This window comes from Streptopelia decaocto (assembly GCF_964273445.1).
Source record: "Streptopelia decaocto genome assembly, chromosome: 6".
Taxonomy (NCBI): domain Eukaryota; kingdom Metazoa; phylum Chordata; class Aves; order Columbiformes; family Columbidae; genus Streptopelia; species Streptopelia decaocto.
Window position 1 is genome coordinate 18,765,458 of NC_138660.1, and position 21,390 is coordinate 18,786,847.

The following is a 21,390-nucleotide window of genomic DNA, read 5'->3' on the forward strand; positions in this document are numbered from 1 at the left end:
ATTCTCTGTTACTCCTTCACTGAGAAATACCTTATTAGGTGTGAAATACTATTGGTATTTCAGTAATGTAAAATAGCACTATCTGTATGACAGCATGTGGCAAAATTGAGCTGCCTTATTACAGAAAACCCAGATGACTGATAAACTCGCACATTTAGAAAAGCCATTCAATATAAATGGAACTCCTAGACCTGGCAGTCTCTAAACCTCCTGGGTACTGGATAGGAAATGTTTTTTAAAAAATTATTCACCATTATTAGTCTTTTTTTTTTTAATTAAAATTCTGTATTGCTCTTAGGTATTTTAATACTCATTTCTAGATCATTTGGTCTTTGCTGGAGCAGAGAGTGAGAACTCAAGTACAGTATTCTCAGCAATTCTGAAAATATCTGAAAGCACACTTACAGTTTTTGTGTTTCTTAAAAAGATGCTTTCATTAGTTTACAGGCAAGGTAAATTTAGAGGCTTTCCCCCACAAGAAATACAATACAAATACAGTCTTTAGAAATGTTTAGAAAAGTTTCAGCAGTCTGTGGGTATTAAAGTTTTGTGATTTGTGTGTGTTTTTTTCTGCAAGATCTTGTTCAGTCAGTCTGATTTCTTTGAGTGTCTAAAACACCTTTTTAGGTCTTATCTCTAATACTAAGAACAGTCTTCTGCTACTCTGAGATTCAGAAACATAACTTTTGGATACCTTAATGTATTTTGTGTTCTGTTTGGTACCACAAATCAGCAGTGATGCTACATGCTGTTATAACCTGTTTAGACTATTATCACCTCTTCATATTCATCATTTGGCATGGTGATTATAGCTGAGCAATACAGAAAGTACCACAAACAAACAATACACAGTGTGAACAAGAAGTGGCAGCCCCTCTAGCCACGTACAATTTCAGATCCCTGTTGTGCAAGGACTGTAGGCCTTTGCAGCAGCAATGCTGCTAAGCAGTTACATTATATGATTGGCTGAATATTCCTTGTGGCAAAAGTAGCTTCAGTCTTAAAATCTGTAGGCCTCCTTGAAAATTGTAAAGGATTATTCTTTGGGGGGCACTATAACCTTCCAGCTTTAGATGCTGTGATTGGGTTCTCAGGGTGGCTTTTCCCCCCATCCCCTATCCTCTAACAGCACGACAAGGGCAGGATGATGCCAGGGACCCTCTTCCATTTGTGTTAGCACAGTAAGAACAGTAGTAAGATTTGCCTCTTTCCTGGCTCTTTGCACACATTTTCTGTATATTTCAGGTTGTTCACAACTGCCATGTATCAGTTGCTGTTACTTAGGTCCTGTTTACATTATTCATTGGTATCAGGAGGTATCAAGATAATATTTCAGATAGCACTCAATATTTCTAAAATAACAATATTTACCTTTTGCATAAGTGAGATGAAGTTTACAGGATATTTTTGCACTTCGTTCAGTATTACTTGTTTTTCTACCCTGCACTGCAGCTCAAGCACCTATGAAATGATACCTATTCTTAAGCTCACATATAAGCTTTTTCAGAAAATGCAATATAAAGAACATTTAGAGAATTTACATTTTCCATTTTAATAATTGTAAAGCAAAGATGTTTAATTGTAAGAGATAAGTGCAGTATTTGCACCTGACTACTTTTAAACTCTTGTCACACGTGGAAAAAAACAAACAAACAAAAATAAAGAAAACTAACATTAGCTATTTTGGAAGGTATTTGACTTGCAGCATTCATGTTTGTCCTGCAGGTGGCACGTACAACCCTCCTTCCTGGGCTCCTGAAAACTATTGCTGCCAACCGAAAGATGCCCTTGCCGCTCAAACTCTTTGAGATTTCTGACATTGTAGTAAAAGATCCTAATACAGGTAAGAGAAGGTTCCTCAAAATCTTTGGTAATGTAAAAATATTTACATACCAAATGGTAATAGTAAGGAGATTTGTATTTCTTTAATAATGTAATAGTCATTGGATACTACATTGTATTTTTTACGTGCACAGTGCAAGAGATGGGCAAAGGAGGCTAGATTTTTAAGTGGCTACAGATACAGTTCCATTTTAAATGCCTTCTCAAAAGTGCAAGTAGGTGCATTGCAAATATTTTTAGGCATCAAAATATCCCTTAAAATCTGCCAGGAATACTGCAAGACTGCAAGGATAAATGCAAGACAATTTTACACCAAAAAGAACCTGCTCTAAATTGCTTATGTCGGTGCTCCCATGCTCTTAATGTAGTGCTCCTTTGTATTCTTATCAGGCGTAACTCATGAGAGAAGCTGGTCCTGTTTTCAAGTGGCACAAACCTTAGAAAGTAGTAAATATTGAAGGTGTGCTGCTGGTACCATACTGGAGCCTGCGGAAATGCTGCAGTCTCCAAGATGCGCACCGCTGTGCCAACTGAAATCAGCATGTCTCGAGCCTGGGAATAGCAGGTTGTTACAGGCAGACAGATTCTATTCTGGAGAGCTGTAATTCAGAGAAAAATTTTTGGGCCAGTGTGTCTCAACATGAATCCCTTTTCCATCTTTCTGTCATCTTCAAACAGGATTGCTTGTATTTGTTCTCCAAAATTATCTTCTGGAAAATTGACAGCCAGTATGAAGAATTAGATTGGTAGCACAGATACAGTGTAAATAACAGTGCAAGTCTGTGTATAAAAATGTATAAACAAATTTAAAAAAAAGACAGTAGAAAACTTCCCTTCTCATCTATAAAAATATTTTCCTTATCTTTCCATTTCATCCAACTATGCTAAGAAAGCATGGCTGCCTTTGAATTGTTCTGCAACCTTAATTGTTTTACATCCAGCAAACGAAGCAGCTAGTTTACTTTTTAAAAGCTTTAGTGAAATCCCTCCTGTGTTTTGGGGCCTCTTTGCACCAATTTCACTGTACAGGATCAAAAATTCAAATTGATCCATTCTTCCAGATAAAAAAGATAAAGTGAACTGTAAAAATGGATTTTTAAATGTAAAAAAATTGCCTAAAATGTTCTGATTCCTGTCTATATGGTATATTAGTGGAAAAGGAGTGCACAAGCTACAGCTTTTGGGAGGAAGGGCATGTACACTGGGTTACAACTGTGAAGTTTTGCCTCTCAGTGAGAAACGCTGGCATGACTTTAAATTCAGCAGCAGCAACGGTTCTGTTGTTTCATTATCTGGTTTCAGATTTTAGTGCCTGTGTTTAAGGTATCTGGGATCTGCAAAACAAAGGTTTATATAAGGCATAAACAAAATGGCAAGTAAATTGCTTTGGTGATGAATTTAATTTGTAGATTACTATTTTTTTTGTAAAGAAGAAAAAGCCTTGCCAAGCAAAATAAGCAGTTTTAGCAAACCATATAGACTTTTTTTATTAAATACAGACAGTTTAGTGGTGCAGCTCATTCCTTGTTGGGCGTGCAGTTAGCTAGAATGCAAAAAACATGGTACAGATGGCAGAATAACATCTGCATTCTTCAGAACCGAGAGCGGGGCTATTTATCTTGGACTAAAGAGTGTGTTTATTCTGGCTTTATAAAATTTGCAAGTTAAATTGTTACTTTTATTTCATTTGTGTTAATTGTATCTCTTGAAAGTTTTCATTTATGTGGATGGCTGCCTAACAGTTTTGTAAAGACTGATTTGGTAGTGTACTTCATTTTGATGGGAATCATTACAACAGATGACAGATAGAGACTTGAGGCAGCAGCTTTGTCTCTTCTGCTCTTGGGCAGCCCTCCCATGGGCTGAGCTCTCGCAGACTGTGAGCAGTATCTGTGATTTTTTTTAATGTTGTGGGCAGAATAGCCATTGTCTTTCCATAATTTAACTTCCAAAATTAAACTTGCCTAACTCTGCAAACACTGCAGAATGTGGGGTTGTCCTCTCACATATGGAATGAGATTTCCTGTAGAAGGCTTATGTCATCAGACTGACTAATTTAATTTTATTATTTCATGATTTTGGCATGCAATTAATAATTTAAAAAGTATGGGTCAAAAGAGTACTGACATTAACTGTATTTGAAATGGCATCCTGTAGTCATTCATGTGTGAATTGACCTAGCTCTTTTAAACACACTGGTTTTCAATAAAATACCTTCTTACCCCGAACTCATGCTTACCCAGGTGAAATGGACATACTTCTCTTCAGACATATCTGGCAGAAGGGTTTGACGTACTAAATTAGCAAAATGTGTGCCAGATTGAAAATAACTAAATGGAACCAAATCTGGGCAGAAATGTTTCTTCTCAAGGCAGGAGGAAATGTGCTGATTTTGAGTGTGTCACACAGCATTTGCGTGGTTAGCTCGTAACACTAGATAGGCAACTTCTTGTAGGATAGTTATACTAGTTCAGCATAGAAATCATCACTTTACACCATCAGCACTAACAGGGAGTAATTCCTTTTCCCTTGCTGCAACAAAAGAAATGAATCCATTAGAAAATCACCTCTGACCAGGTGGGAATCTTGGGGAATCTGGGAAGCTTAGTGCACGTTTAGCACAATTTACATCATTTGTGACTACAGCCGCTGCCATGTTTTGAAGCATTTTTCCAAACTCTCTGGAAATGTTAGTTACGTGCAGAAGAGAGTTTGGGATTTTTGTGAGGCTGAGAGACAAGTTTAAATGAGCAGGTGCCCCCTTTCAGACCAGCAAGTCATTTTTCTGAAGCATCTCTAATTGGGAGGGGGCAGCGCACAACACTGCTTTGTCTTCCTCTGCACTCTCTTGGCTCACATATTCCTAACCAGCTGCCCATCCTTTGGGTTTTCAGCAGCATCCCCAGGAAGTGCTTTGAAGGCTTAGAAATATATATATATATATATATATATATATATATATATATATATAAAATATAAAATTTAGGTTGACATACTTGGCAGGCTCACTTAAAAACCAGAATTGTTTCGTGGCATGACACAAGAGATCTCTTAAGTGAGTTATGAAGAACTGAAGCACTTTAACATCCGCCAGCTTTTGCCTACAGTTCCTAATTCTTTATGTTTTTTTCTTCCTATTGCCTGTAGTGAGGGAACTTCTTGTGTTGTAATACAACTCTGTAAGGGAGTAAGTTTTATAACACAGCTTTTTGGAATGCTCGAAAGTGCCTCCTTTTCATTACCTAGGATTTCTGCAGTTTAAAACATGAGGTATAGAAACTGTTCTGTATGTTTATGTCTGATGCTTTAGTTAAGAATAGTGATCTGAAGACACCACTGGCTATCTGAATAATAATGAAATTAAAATTAAGATAGTTGTTACAAATTCCACTGGCATGACAACTCAAAAAAAAAAAAAAAAAGGAAATCATTCTCCTGAATGTCTAGCCCAAAGAATGTACTGTCTTAGGGATGGGAAAAACATTTTCTGTTTTTCTGTTGCTCAATACAACACAAAAATAAGTTATCCACCATTCATGACTGTATTACAGATTAGGAAACAGAGATGCATAATGATGGCACTGAACAGACAGCGTGTTCAGACCAGTAATCAGATGTTGCATTTATTGATACTTTCTCTGTGGCCTTTTCTGTGTGGCCATTTTAACTTCAAGATTGGATTCTCCAGTATTATTTAACACTGCAAATTACTACAATGACAGGTAAAAATCCTGAGTGACAAAATGCAGACTTACTGCCACAATAAGTTCAGCTTTCAGTGGCTGTTGAAAGAACTTGCAGCTTTATTGCTGCACTGGAAGTTTTGAATAACTTCTGGCTCAAAAAGGCTGTGCTTTCATCTTGTATAGGCTCTTGCTCCTGTATTTTGAAGTCCTTTTTAATCTGTGTATTTCTTTCTAGCCACTTGGTAAATGTTTTCATGTTTTATTTTTGATAAGATTTTTTTTGTTACTAAATGGTTAGTTGGAGCAAAGGAACAAGATGTAAATTTAGTTTAAAAAGAAATCTCTAATTTCTTATGTGGCAGATATTAACATTTCAGGGAACACTCACTGAGTACCTGTCACTGTGTAGAAGATTCTTGTATTTAACAACCTTGTTTCCTGCCCAAGGCATAGGATGCTTTAAATCTTTCTCTACATTTCTGACTGTGAGAGTCCAGTGGGTTAAAGAAATCCCATTATTTCCTCAGATTGTGACAGGTGTGTCAGCGAAGCCATTTTACATACTCATTTCTCCTGTCAGCCGCAGATGCCTCACTGTACTGCAGAAGAAAACTGATGCAAAAGGCAAGGTTGAAAGTGGGATAGTTTCCCACATAACATAATTGTTTCCTTCTTCTTCAGATGTAGGTGCAAGAAACTACAGGCATTTCTGTGCAGTTTATTACAACAAGAGCCCTGGGTTTGAGATTATCCATGGTTTGCTGGACAGGGTCATGCAGCTTCTGGAAGTACCACCAAATGAAGAGAATGGCTACACGATCAAGGCAGCTGAAGGTAAGACAGAGCTGCAGTGTACAGCTCAAATGTTCCCCTACAACCTGAGGCAATTTTCTGGTTGTTCTCAGCAACACGCATTAAGAATTAATACTATTTATGTGCTATCATACTGTGGTGTAAGTGAAAAGGCATTAACTGCATTCACTGATGGAAAATGGGATTGCTGTCTTTCTGTGAGCTATTCTGAGTATTTTTATATAAATTACAAGTTGGCAGCTTTTTAGGGAGACTTATAGTAAAGTGTATGTCATGAGCTTCATGGATTGTTTATAATTAATTAATCCCCTGATTGTTAGTGTAGGTAGGAATTCACTGAATTGATGAATATGCCAGATACCCACTGTATTATCTTTGGCTAACAATGCCTGGAAAAGACAACTTCTTACGCCTCATCTTTTAGTTTAAAGCTTTATCTACAGCTTTTATTTATACGTATGTTCATATGAAGATATATGCCTTATATATCTTTTCTTCAAGGAGCTGCTGTCTTTAAGTCTGAACCTGCTGCTTAGACAAGTAGTTGTATAACAGCCCTGTTCCTCCTCCATACAGGGCAAGCTGCACATGAATTAAAAACACCATCCTTAAGTGCAAAATCTCCTCTGTGTATGTGCATACGCATGAAAGAGAGAAAGCAAGTGGGTTGACCCCATTACTTCATGGAGAGAGCGTAGGTTGATGCAAGAGAGCAGCATCAGCAACTAATCTGTACTGCTACCTCAAATAGAAGTGTAGTAAATACAGTATAGAATAGCAAGACTGCAGGGGTAGCAGCTATGATTCTACTTTTATGTCATGCATTGGCGTTCAGAGATACGAGACATTGACTCAAATTGTCTCAGCTTGAAGAAGCACCTCCATTCTGCACATACTGGAACAAGCATCACTGACAGAGTCCCTGACCGAGCTTGCCTATTCATAGAACTTTAATGCACAATCATTAGATGTCTCCCTGTTGCACAGAGTGCTGCCAAGATGCCAAACATAACCCTCTGACTAAGCAGCCTCCTGGCACTTTAATGCACATGTGTCACTTTGTCAAAAAACAAGAGAGAAAGTGTCAAAGTAGTATTTTGCTCAGTATTGTTTAGGCCGACTTTGAAAGGGTTTATTAGAATATTGTTAACAGGATTCCCAGTTTGACCAGAGAAATGTTTAAACGATTGTACCTCCTGCTCTAGTTCTACGAAGCACAGAAGAGGTAATCACAAAGCTCCTGATTTGGAATGGGGAGAGAGGCTGGTTAAAAGATCTAGGGGCTGCATACTCAGCTCTCATTGAAGTCACACCAAAGTGTTAGTTCCCTTTTCAAAACCCTTCTGTTGCTTGTTTTTGAATGGATAAAGTGTTTGCTTTAGTACTGAAAATATTTGCAAGTGTTTTATATTTTGTACAGTAGTATTTCAATGATTGGCTGGCTCCAAGAAACTGTAAAAAAGAACAATAAATAATCCTAACACAGTGGAGAAGTTATTTCTATATACTAATGCTGTTGAGTATTCCTGATGCCGTGGGATTTGTAATGCCCATTCAAAATCCCCGCATTCCCATGACATTACTCCACAATGCATTTAGTGTAAAGGATGGATTATGCCTTGTCATATGCAATATATTTCAAGCAGTTTGTGGGTTTTGGCTATAGAAAAAAAAACAAAAACAAAAACAAGTGCATGCTACTTCCTGTTTCATCAGTGATTCAGAAACTCTCCTGAAGTGGCGCATAGATTCCTTGCAGTTCTCCTGACATTGGAATTTAACCTTGGTGACACTGCAGGCGGCTGATACTCGAGTGCTGCAGCAAATGCAGTGTCACTGCACCAGCTTGCTTAAAAGACCTTGACTGCAGAGATGGTTGGAAAATCAAAGTAGCTTGGGGGATTTTTTTTTAACACTTGCTTTGCAATCTGTCAGTTAAGCATGTGTGAGCAAGAAATGATAGAGTAAGGTCAATTGCTGAATGAAAAAAATACATACATCTTGTAACATCTTGAGAGACTGCAGCTTAATGAAATAATCCAGAAGAACAGTGTAAGTTACTTCAGAAGCCTTAAACCAGGCTGTTACATACAGCATGGATTTTTAGATGCATCTTGATGGAGCACTCTCTTTTATTGCCTGTGCCAAATTAAAATTTGTACAGTGAGAAGTGGGTTTATCCTCTGATTTGGAAGGATCCTGGATACTTCTGAATGTGATGTTAAGCAAAACTCAAGACTAGTAAGTAACACGGTGCAAAGGTGGGGTTTTAGTCCAGTCTTCTTTTTATTCCTTGTGTAACTGATTGAAATAGTTCTAGTGATTACTGGAAAACAATACAGGAAGAAAAAAAAAACAACCAAACAAACCCCCCCACCCCCTCAAAAAAAACCACAGATGAAAGAAACTCACATTTTAAATGAGCAACAAAGAATTAGAAAGGGATGTATTGGGCACCTATTTGGCTCTTCCAAATTCACTTGGAAAAACAAAATGCCTGTAGTATAGCCCTGTTTGGTCCATATGTGCAAATCACGGTTATTTAAGCTCCTTCTGTTCTACCAACACCCAAGTACTCTGTGATTTGACCTTAAGGTCAGAGCCTTTCTGCCTTTATAGCAACACCTGTGAAAAAAAGTACATATGAGAGAAAATACGGGTGAAATTGTGATGTTCCCCTGGCCTTTGCACTACGCTTTGGTGTAATCTGAGCTAGGTAATAAATGGAGAAGAGCTATTCAGAGCAGCCCTGAGGAAGAGTGGGTGCTGAGTGACTGAATTCAAGGACTTCAGCGTACATTTAGCACTCAAGGCTTTTCAGTTTCATAAAGTTACTAATGGAACCTTTTTTTTTTTCATATTATTACCACTAAATATAGAAAATTAGAAAGTTTTAAAGACAGAATTCCAAAACACTACCCATTGTTTTCAAATACACAGAATGGACCTTTTGAGATGTTAATAAATTCTGCAGTTACTGGCCTAGAAAAGCATTTTGATTTTTTCTTTGTTTTATAGCATAGGCATCTATAATCCAATGTAAATTGAAAAGAATACAATTATTGCATTAATCCTCAAATTTCTGCATGCTCCATAATAAAGATTTTTGCAAAAAATTATTGAAGTTTTAGCCGGCTCCATACCATTAATCAGATCTAAAGATCAGTATGGATGTGTATGATTAGAAGGTAAACAAAATAAAATCAGACTTTTTAAACAATAAGAATATGGCCAGAAAGAGCCCACATATTTGATCATATGTTGTTGGGTAATAAAATTATTTTTTAGTGCACTTTCATTAGTTTTAGTTCCCTTGAACTGAAAACTAGAGGCATTCTGATAAGTATCCTGGAAGGTATTAAAGTGTTAATCTCTGCAGGAATGGGTACAGCTTCTGCAACATTTTGGTCACCTCGTGCCTCTGGCTGGCCATCCAAAATGACTTTCTTCCAGAACTCAGGACCATGATCACAGGAAGCGATGTTAATCATGGGATTTGGGTACACAGTAAAGTCTGTCTTAGGCTTAAAAGAGTGAAAAAAGGCTTAGTAGATACTGACATTATTGATTCTTGTGAATTTCACCTAACTCTTGGATTCTTATATATTTTTTTGCTGTAAGTAAATATTTGTGCCATTCATTCTTTTAGGGTAATCAACAACTTAGTGAGGCTGAGAAAGTCAGCTTGTTTGTGTTCAACGTAAACGTGTACCTAATAAAAGGTACCAAGTCTGGCTTCCTTCAGTAATTGACAGTTGTCTTTCAAAACAAAAGAAGACAATTTGCACTCCCTTCTTTTTACTGCCCTTATTTAATTAAATGAAAGGTGTGGTAAAGTGTAGAAAATGTTAATTCCACAGTAAATCATAGTAATAGCTTCTCATTTAGTAAGGTTTAGCTGTGAAATTAGGGGTGTAATAGTTATCTCCATAACTAAGAACATCAATAAACATTTGCTTATAATAATAATTATACAACAAGCCACAGTCTAAATCTTCTTTTAAAGTTAACCTCAGTCCACAAGAGGAGGGAAGTCTGGGACTAATTCCGAGTTACATGGATAGAGCTGAACCGCAGCATCTACCTCTGGAGATCAGTTTAAACTGGGAGACTAATACACACAGACGTTTAGTACCCAGGTTGAACTTGGCATTATTAATACCTGTTTTATTTTAATGAACTGTAGCCCGATTGCTCCTAATGGCAATCCTGGCCTTTCAGTTGCCTGTCTTGGCAGCCATTGCGTTGTTCATGGATGTCGAGAATTGTGTATTTACTCATAGATAGCTAAAGGAAATGTGCCAATTTTACGATGAAGCCTCCAAATATAATTTGTGACATACCAGAAGATAACAGTCAATTCTTAATGCATTTAATTGGCATTTGCAAATACATACTTTATAGAGGATATTGCACCCTTGTAATTGTATTTATCTACCAAGCTTGTAACTTGAAAGACTATAGTAAGATTTGTTTGATAATATCTATTTTCAATAAAAACATATCAGCTGGTAATTGACTGTATTCAGGTCCTCTGAATTTCACATTTGCCAATTCCCAAATATTTTTTTTCTCACCCAGAGTCAATTTAGATCATCCACCTTGGAACGCTGTCACCACACGGACATTTTTCTAGCATTGCAGAACTGCCAGGGTTGTTACTATAAGTTAACAGCAGCAGGTGGGATATTTGCTTTGAGAATTGCACCATAATTCTGGTGCCTAAGACTCCCAGCATGTCGGAAGCAGCCTCATCCCAGTGGATGTAACCACATTGTTAATTCTGAATTTTTTTTTCCAATGCACTGGAAGGCACCTTATTATACTCAAGAATACCCTTTTTTCCATTATGAAAATAAATATTTATTAAAAACTTATACATTTGTCTCACATAGGGAGTTGAACGAGTCTTCTTAAAGTGTCTCTACCTACAATTTGTTTCCAATATTCTTAAAAATTTTTCTAGTGCTGTTTTTGTTATGCGTCATTAATCTTTCTTAAGTTATTCAGTTCCTTCATGAATTTTCAGGCACTGTTATTAATCACACAAAGTGAAATTTATTTCTCTGTACATAGCTTTTCTGATTTTTCAGAATTTTTCACTTTCACTGCAGTATGGATAGGGTTTGAGCCAAAAATCTTCCCAGTTTCGTTGTGAAACTAGTACTACTCGTTTATAAAATAAATTGTTCTTGAAGACCTTCCACTCCTATTTTTCTGTTTAGTTCCTCCCAGTCAGTTTCATTAATTAACAACACTAAAAGGTAAGGACAGTTTTATTAAATCTGACTGATTTTAGTACTTTTAAATGTATTACCGTAATTCTGCAAGGAATTCCAGTAGTTCCAGCACTATCATTACAACAGCTTAGTTACAAGTCATTTTGCAAAATCAGATGTTTGTCACTAGTTCTTGTGGCTTTCCCAGTGTTGGCCACTACTTTGAGATCTAATGAATTTCTAATTAATTTCTCATCCTTTTCTCTTCAGCAATTTTCCCTGCAGCATCAGGGGAGCTTAGTTTGAGTGAAGAACTACAGTTCTAACAACTCAAAATGAAATTAAATTATCTAATAAAATGGATGTGGCTGCTCAATGTCCCTTTAATCATTTATTATCTCTCCTCTTTATTTACTTCCTACAAATACAGAACTTCAGATTTATAGGAACTAAATCCCTACAAACTTAGACCAAGTTTATTTCTGTCATATCAGGTATCTTCCCACACCAGTGTTGATGCATCAAATTTGGTTGTAACCATTTTAACACCCAGGAAAGTACCTGACAAGACATGAACCAAGCAAGTTGCTTATACTACTTGATTAGCCAAAGTGGGAGTCTACAGTGTCTGGAGTTTCCCCAGATAAACCTGATTTATCAAGATTTGACAGCATGCTGTAGGGCAGGACACCTCAGAGCTGTCGTGCTGTTGCACGTGATGCAGTTATGACGAGTGACACTGACACCCCGTAGTTTGTTTCTGGAAATCAGTCTCATTTCATTAGTTCTGTGTTATACAGTTGATTCTACTATGAAAAAAGAGCCTATCAGAAGTGAGTTTGAGGAGGGCTTTTTCTATTCCTGTGGTTATTTCAGCTCTTCATCTGAAAGTTTCTTCCCAATACCCTTCAAATATAATATGTTTGCACAAACCTTATCCCCCCTGCCCAAAAAAAGGTGTCTCAGGTAGAGGAAAAGCACATTACTTTAGCACCGCACAAGACAATAGAAAGTTGGACAAGCTTAGACTTCTGAGCCTTTTAAACCTTCATCACCAAATTATGTTTGACATGTTTTTTCCCCATATATGAAATGGAGAAGTTCAAAGGGAGAACAAGGATTATATTTGTTTCTCAAATTCAGAATATTATTCCAGATGAGAAACTCTTCTGAATTGGCTGTGGTAACTGCAAAAGTGTCTGGGGAAGGGTGTCAAGTCAACTTGTAAAGAGACACAGGCCACCTTCTCTTTTTGCAAGCACTAACTAATCAAGATTTTGATGTTTTTCTTCCCATCACATTTTATTCTGACAGATTAGGGATGCTCCAAGAACTAGCAGCATTTCTCCTGACAGACTTTTCATTTTCTACTACCAGAACCATCTAAAACATCAGCATTTGTGTTCCTAAGCTCAGGGCATTCATTTCTTCTCCGTGACATTAAATCTTTGCTCTTCTGCTGTTCCTTTGCTGGGGAGGCCTCTTCAGAGTTTAATTCTTTTCCCACTCCAAAGGCAACTATCTTTTTTAATCATACATCATAAATCTAACAGATAAAAATCTTCCTTGCATCAACAGTTTTAAGCGTCTGGCACAGCTGACATTACGTAACATAGAATTAGGTAATTTCCATTTTTTCTATCTCCTTACATTTTAAAATAGAAAACTATTTCTTAATCACAAATTATATTTTCAATGTCGCAAAGGCTTCTTTAGCAAAGAGATGATTTGTCCAAGCCAGCAGCAAATTGCATATGTTGTATGGCATATATGGGCAGGGGCAGCGATGGGAGTGGTGAGGGCCAGGGTGTTCGTCTGGCTGCTCTACTCAAGTGCTACATTTCATCCTTTGGCTCTGTTTTCACCTCTGCACACTCGCTATGGCCAGAGACCAACTAAGCATCTTTATGCTTTCATTTGCACTACCATATTAATGCTATCAGTTGTGATTGTGTTGAATATATAGCTCATGGTTCAGCAGTTCTCTGATGTGTTTTAATTCTTGAACTGTGATATGGAGGCAGAGAGGTGGTCCTTCAAATTTAATCTTACATACATTTTCTAATATTTATTTATGCAATTGAATTTTGAACAGGAATTTACAAGATTTTGGCTCAAACATTTAGATCAAGATGAATGCAGGATCCTAAGATTAGTATTTCTGTTGCCTGTGGTGGAAGGCATGAGTTTACCTTTTACTTTTCTTTGTTGTGTATGTATTAGAAGGCCATAGATAAAAAAGAAAAGGTGCAGACTCAACCTAGTACATGCGCTGGCAGAGAACCATGTTGTTTGGGTCCAGAAGCAGAGCAGCATATTGGTTTTAGACCCACTATTGCTTCTGGTCCGGGCTGGCTCCCACTTGGCCAGTTGGGGCATTTCTGTTCCCAGTGCTGCAGAACCAGCCACGAGGCACCAGTTTGCAACAGGAATCAGAGCTGCTAACAGTGTGTGATTAACAGTTGCAGTGGCTGCTGAGACTCATCGTTTACTTATGTATTATTCTGTGCTAGTTTGTCAGGTATTTTTCTAAAAGGCATGAAATGCGGTAGCTGGGAAAGCGCAACATCAGGTGTGTGTTATCTGTCCTGGCAAGTAACGTCAAGTCACTGGGAGGGGAGGATGCCTTGGTATGGGACATGGAGTGAGTAAACAACATGCAAACTAAGCGTGACATACTAAGGTAGACTTGCAGATTGATTTAGTGTGGGTTCTTGTTATTCTCTAATGCTTGTATGAAAGCAGAGCCTGAAAGCTAAAGTCTGCTGCCTTACTGTGCGTACAGAGTATGTTATATCCCCTACCATAAAGAATATGGTCTGTTTTTTCCTAGTTTCTGACAAATTCTGATGTTTGCAAGGATGAATTAAGTTCCTTTAGCTCTTTAAAGAGGGATAAAAACAGTAATGGAACAGAAAGACATTAAGTGTTTTAGTATTCAAAACTTTGTGTTCTCTAACTCAAATGAACTAGCAAGGTATCTTAAAAAGAAAAAAGCTTTATTTGGGATTAGGAATTCTCTAATTTTATAAATAGCTGTGACACAATATCAGCTTAGTTTTGTGACTTCTAGACAGGACAGAGTATAACATTTCAGATAAGTCTGATAAATCAGATAAGACTGGCCTAAAAAAAGATTAGCTGTGTAATAGTAACTCCGCAGTGCAGCTAAACTCTAGTGTAGAGTTGCTGTTTCTCACACCTGCCACACAAATGCAAATTTATTGAGCTTTAGACACAAATACTGATTTCCAGAAAAATACATGAAATGTGATAATTTTTTTCCTAAGTTTCCCACTCAAGACAAGTTTTTCTGTACACATTATTTAAGCACCCACCCCGATACTCCAGCACTGAATACATGAAATCCTGTTATCCAAATCAGTGACCCCGAATGTCTGCCCTCCCTAGCCTCAGCATCCTCCCAAGTATTACCTTCCATTAGGGAAGGCAGGAACACAGCCATTTTACCCAAATAATCTTAAGTATCTGACACTACTGTAATCCTGAGAATAACACAGGTGAATGAAGAGGAACTCCAAACCTGTTACATTCATGAATCACTTCCTGACATCCAGCAACACCAAACGTCTGTTAAAGCTCCCGGGACATTCTACAGCAAGACTAAAAAAATAAATCTAGCCTAAAAGGCCATGTTGGTCTCTGTCCTCAAGGGAAACGAAGGAAAGGATTGCTAGTTACACCAGTCCCCAGCTCATCACTGCAACTTGAACATGACTAACAACAGTTCCGTCTGGACTCAAGCAGTATTATGATTATTTCCACACTGTTTATAGTAAGTTTGTATTTGTAAAACGGTATCATTGATCCCTAAATAGTCTTAAATATAGTCAAATACAGAATAGTATATATTCAGCTGTAGAGTGGCATGTGAGGGTTCTTAAAATGGACAACTTAGTTTTTCCTCACACCCTCCCCAAGATACAAGTCAATAAAACTGCAGCCATTGACTTAGTTGTAACACGAGAAGATGATTAATTGACTGACCAATGCAAATCTGTGGATGATTCTCCACATCCCCCAGCCTCACTGTCTGCACAAGGACGCTTACATTCAACTCTGGTTTTGAATATCCATTGTACCAGTGCAGGTAAATAACTGATTGTCCCTTTACCCTCTGCTGCTATGCCCTGTATGTGGAGGCTTTTGAAAAAACATAGGAAGAAATCAGAATTAAATATGACAGAAATTTAGACAGAAGAAGGAGGATATTGGGGATAAATCTTAAGGAGCTTACCTTAAATTTGATTGTACTGATTTCAATTTCCTGACATGTCATTACAGTTGGGTGTGGTCTGGGGAGTGGAGATTGTTCTGGCACAGCTTTATTGAGGAGTTACAAACCAGGAAACTAATGTCAATAAATATCCCACTGATCCCCAAGTGTGGGTTTTCTGGACATAACAGTGTACGGGCAAAGAACTGCTGACAACGTCCAATTCAAATAAGCAATTGGTCTGCCCATATGTTCCAAAAATCATGCAAAATTTGAGATGTCTGTGATTTTAAAAGATAGCTGAAGGTGAAACATCTCATAACAAGATACGATTTTGAGGTTGCTGTTGCTTTGCATAAGGTTGTGGGAGCCTGACTGCGCTGCGTGCATGGGCAAGAAAAGGCAGCTGCCTTTTAAAATACTGACTGGTCTGACAGTGTCCTGTAACTTTGCATTTGAGCCCATCTGCCAAAAGAAGGAATTAGTGAGAAGTGTGAAGAACCTGATCCTAAAAAGAAAAACAGCATCCAGCCCCACAACACTAAATTCCATCCAATGTAGCACCGGTAAAATACTTGCCCAGGTGAGTCAGGGGGGGGTAGTGAAAGGGCAGCTGGAGTGACTGAGGGGATGGAGAATTAAGATGAAAGACTTCGGAGGCCAGCTGAGCTCTGCTCTATTACCTTCTTAAGCTTCAGCTTCCGATGTTCCTTCAAATTATAGGAACAAACAAGTGGGTTTGAAGGCTTAGTGCAACTGTATGGCTATAATACTGCTTTAATCTATTTCTCTTTGAAAAGGAGGGAGAGTAAGGCAGAGGAAAGAAACTGTGCAAGGTGTTTGACAACAAAGAGTGCAGGGACCTTTGAGCTCTTTGAGGGTCAATTAGCCAGAAAACGTGCTAAAGACTACATGCTCTATTGGATTATTGGCCAAAGAATTAGCCCAAAGCAATCAAAGTGGCCCCATTGCCTGACTACAGAGAGGCAATTACAGATTTTGAAGACATGCTACAGAAGCTTTAATTAGAGATATTATTTCTACATCACTGAACACTGGAAATTAAATTCTTACTTGCAGCCATGAGAAGTAGCTTTTGTCTTTCACTCGCCTGTAGTATATCAGCACAGGACATAGCTGGTTTCGGCGTCTCCTTCACAAACGCATATTGTATTTCACCCCACCCCTTCTCATAACTACCAGTTATAACATTGACACGTTGGGAGGTGGATTTCCATCGCTAGACATTCTGGCTTCCTCTGGCATTATGTAGGTCTCTATCAGCAAGGACAACACAATCTCTGACTACATTTCGAGGTGAAGTTTATGAGATACTATTTGTGTGCACAGCAGAAAGGATTAAATATATCAGCAGCGATAAATATCCTTAAAATGGATGGTATAGTAAACTACAATTCTGAAATGAATTTTGGCTCTCACTGTAGCTGATAGTACAACCAACCAGACCTAGAAAAGCAGCCTTTCAGTATAATTACACCAGCAGCAAATGCAGGCCCTTCCTAGCACACCTGCTGCTAATGGTGCCTCCAGGGATGGGTTGGTGGCTCCCTGACTAGCACAGGCTCTCTCCAGGAAGACCATGCTCTTCACCACCATACCCTTCTTGAGGATATTACATACACAGGCAGGACAAACTCCACTGTCAACTTTTAACTCCTGCTCAAAAGCTGAGGTCACAGCTGCTGACTTTTCAGTGAAGGTGCCCTTTGCACTTCTTTTGGCATCAAGACTTCATTGAAGCTTAAGAGTGCAGGGCTTCGGTTTATGGTGCAATTCATTCAAACGAGATAACAGTGTTTGTATTTTTTACTGATTCCCCACACATGCAAGTAGCATAAGCACATGTCTTTCATACAGCCTCAATTCTCAGTCTGGAGTTTTATAATTTACTTCAAGAATTTACATGATAGTCCAGTCCATAACACATGCACTGCTAGAAATGTATAAGACCATTGCTATTTGCTTGATAATACAAGAAACATGCAAATCAGGGAAAAAAAAATCCTTACCTTTGTTTCCCGGTAATTTTGGCAAATCCTCCGTTTGCTGTCCTTCTCTGTGGGTTGCTCAGGTCCTCCTACAACCCATGGTTGTCCTCAACACACTGAGCTTCTTCCAGCTCAGGTCTCCTTTTGTAGTCATGGTTTGTCCCTCAGTCAAAGCGCTCCCCCCAGCTACAAAATCCACATTTCTTCCCCCCACCCCCCTTCTCCGATTTTTCATGTTTCTTCTGAGTTTTGTCTGTCTTTATGTGCTTCCCTTCCCATGTCTGATTTTTTTTTAATCTGAAGTTTGTATTTACATCGAATTCTGGTGCCCTGACAGAGACACACAGACCAACGCCACCCAGTCTCAGGCATGAGCCAACCTCCTTCCCTTACTGTGTGAGGTCAAAGGGAGGGTCACCTGTGGGGTGCAGTCTGGGGGCCCTTTTCCAGGCAGAAATACACTTTGAAGCATTTCATAGTGCAGCCAATTATCATAATAATAGTTTCCTTATTAACCAGAGTTCATAAACTCTCTGTAAACCTATTCTTCAGCTCATGTTTCTTTGGTGCAATAGCTAAGTGTTGGCTGAATGGATGGGACCCCTAAAGCTTTTAACAGGTTATTTCATTTTTATTTGCTTATTATCTGATCTCTTCCAGTCATGGAATAACACCTGCCAGTGCCGTGCCTGCACAGCACCATGCATGCTAGTGAGTGCACTGGGCAATAACCGGCATTTCATGGTTAGTCTAACTAGAAATGGGGATGTGATTTGAGGGCCCTGCTTCCTGCACTGTGGGGAGCCAACTGTTGCCCCTTGGTATTCATCATGTATTTGCCTCTTCACCTGCAAGGAAGCGCAAAGTAAAATAAAGAACATCATGGTCCAGCACTGGTTGCTGCATATGAGATGAAAAATGCGGCTGAGTGCCTAATGCGCAGCCTGGAGCGGTATATCCAGCGGTATATCCAGCGCCACAGGGAATGTATGGTCTCATGGTCAGGGCTTCAGCCAAAGCAGCAGCATGTCCCCCTGTCCCCCCGTCCAGGTGACGGCCACCACCTCCCTGCCGCTGTGACTCGCTGCTTCGGTTCACTTGTTATGTGAAGCTGTGCTGTCAGCTCATGGAAAGAGGGGATAAATTTTATTGGTGTTAAGATTCTAGCTAACATAACACTTTATGCCATAAGCATTAAGCCATTTCATACTTTCCAATATAATGTGTCATGCGTTCCCATCAGTTCTCAGAATTTATCACAAATGCATCTTATTTAGTTACGTGTCAGGCAACATCTGCTGAAGTTAGCCTTCTAGGGTAGACCAGTAGTGGTGGATGTGAGGGTCAGGTAAGGCTTTGAGACCCCCATCACCTGTCCACTTGCTGCCCAACTTCTCACTGGGAGACCGACCGCTGGTGATGCCCCGATAGCCGAGCATTTCGTGTGCCTGGAAACATAATGTGGTTTCACACATCAGGAAGCGCCACAGACCTTGGAAACAGCCTTTGATAGACTGACTGGGTGCAGTATTATTTTAGACCCCATCCAGATGTCCAAAACAAGTTTGAAAACAGTTAAGTCTCATGATATAATTGAGTCTAGATGTGCAAGAAGATAAAGTAACTTTCCCAAGGCTACACACAAGGCAACTCAGAAGAACAGACAAATCAGACTCACAGCTTTTTAACTAACCATATTGTCAAAGCTCTTTTTTCCTATAATTTTATAACGGGGTATCATGCCAGCATTATTAACTTCTGCTTGGTTCTTGCTCTTGTGCCAATTTAAGCTCACAGTCAAGTTTCTAAAAGAGTCTCATTGTGTTCTGCTCACATCCGTGGTACAATACCAGCTTTATTCAGAAATAGGAAAGCCTTTACCACTAACTACAAGGGTACTTTATTTTTAGATTATGTTTTCACCCACAATCTGCAGAGTGATCTGTATGTGTGGCATTTGTTTGTTTTCTAAATTTGTTTCATCAAGTTTTATTTTAACACTTGTTTTGGATAGTGCATCTTGGCAGTGGCAAGTGTCTGTATGGCTGGAGTCACGTGCCAGAAACAGCCAGGGGCTGCATAATGTCACTTTTGTGTGCCCAGCGTACGTAGGTGGTTTGCGCTTGTAGCTAAAACTGGAACTGGGTGATTTAAAAGATACTGATTCCGAATGCTTTTTGAAACCGCCTTTACATAATGTTACTGTGATCATTTACTACTGCCGTCAGATTTCACAAGGCAGCCAAAATTGAGGTACACATTTAAGTTAATTTGCCCTTGCAGCGAGTTGGACAAGAAAAAGATCTAATTACTGATCTTATTCTTGTAGCTGCAAGTCCTGACTGCAAACCTCACAGGAGACACTTGTGAAATGAACTATTTCCACTGGGGAGATAACAAAGAATGTATCTCTGGGCCTGACCACCAGTGATCAGTGTCATGAAGACGTTCCTGAGGTTTGAGGTTAATCTGGCCCTTTATTGCCTTTATTAATAGCACCTTGTAAACACAGTAAGACATCCTGGGCTGGTCCTGAACCTTGAGTAGGATTTGAAGCAACCAGAGAGTAAGTTGCCATTAGGAAATAGTTGCAGTTCTTTAGCAGGAGGCAGAGGATGCCAAAGGGCTTACTTACCCCTTAGATGACAGCAAGCTTTATTTTCTAAATGGGTTAAGGTAAGAAACATTCAGGTGTTAAATAACCAAAGCCTGCAAAAGTTCTTCATTTCAGTATTCCTCTGACTTACCTGTGCTAATTTCTGTTACAGGACTAACTTAGTCAAAACAACTGGAGTGTGAAAAATGCCAGCTCTTTGGGTTTCACATTTTATTTTTAACTCAAAGTGTGTCCTCATTCCCTATCAATCATGACAACTGTTAATGTGAGAAAGTGAGAGCCGCTTCTTAGCATCTCAGCACAGAAAAGGGTTTAATACTGAGAGCTTTGTTCTCCAAGTTAAATGCCTATTGACTTCTTTAGCCCAGAGAAATATTGATTTTTCTCTCACTTTCTTTACAGGCTCTGCTTTCTTTCCTGGTCGCTGTGCTGAGATCTTTGCCAAAGGTCAAAGCATTGGGAAACTTGGAGTCCTACACCCCGATGTTATCACCAAGTTTGAGCTCACCATGCCGTGCTCTGCCCTAGAGATCAATATCGAGCCCTTCGTGTGAAGACGGGACATTTATCCTCCTGCAGCCATTCGCTGTCACATGCAGCACCCTCTGCTCCTCCGTCTTTCTCTGCAGGGGATGTCCGCTTATGCTTTTATTTTCCAATAAACTAGAAAAACAGCCTGGCTCCCTGGATAAATATGTTCCTTACAGCACAATTTGGCTACCTAGTAAGAATGTGGCATCTCAGACTAGACTGTGCCCTCAGTATTTTTAAAGGGCAGGGGGAGGAAAGAAACAAGCTGGGTAAAAGCCCGGTGTTCTACAAGAGAAATGTAATGGCAGAGCACGTGATTAGTTTTCAAAATCAGAAATGTTCCACAGACACAGCTTCATACTGTAACTGATTATGGCTGCATAACAGGAATCTCATTCTTTTCTTATTGCATGAAATAAGATAATTGATTAGAGCA

The 21,390-nt window shown here is 38.9% G+C and overlaps 1 protein-coding gene across 2 annotated transcripts in view; it reads left to right on the forward strand.

Annotated features, from left to right (window-relative positions):
• The window catches only part of FARSB (phenylalanyl-tRNA synthetase subunit beta), a 36,500-nt gene extending 15,396 nt beyond the window's left edge, over window positions 1-21,104 (forward strand). For both annotated transcript variants that reach the window (XM_082056158.1, XM_082056157.1), the window contains 3 exons: window positions 1,726-1,843; window positions 6,210-6,362; window positions 20,826-21,104. In XM_082056158.1, coding sequence (XP_081912284.1) covers window positions 1,726-1,843; window positions 6,210-6,362; window positions 20,826-20,977 — 423 coding nt within the window. In that variant the 3' untranslated portion in view covers window positions 20,978-21,104. The remainder of the gene's footprint in view (window positions 1-1,725; window positions 1,844-6,209; window positions 6,363-20,825) is intronic.
• The last annotated feature ends 286 nt before the right edge of the window (window positions 21,105-21,390 follow it).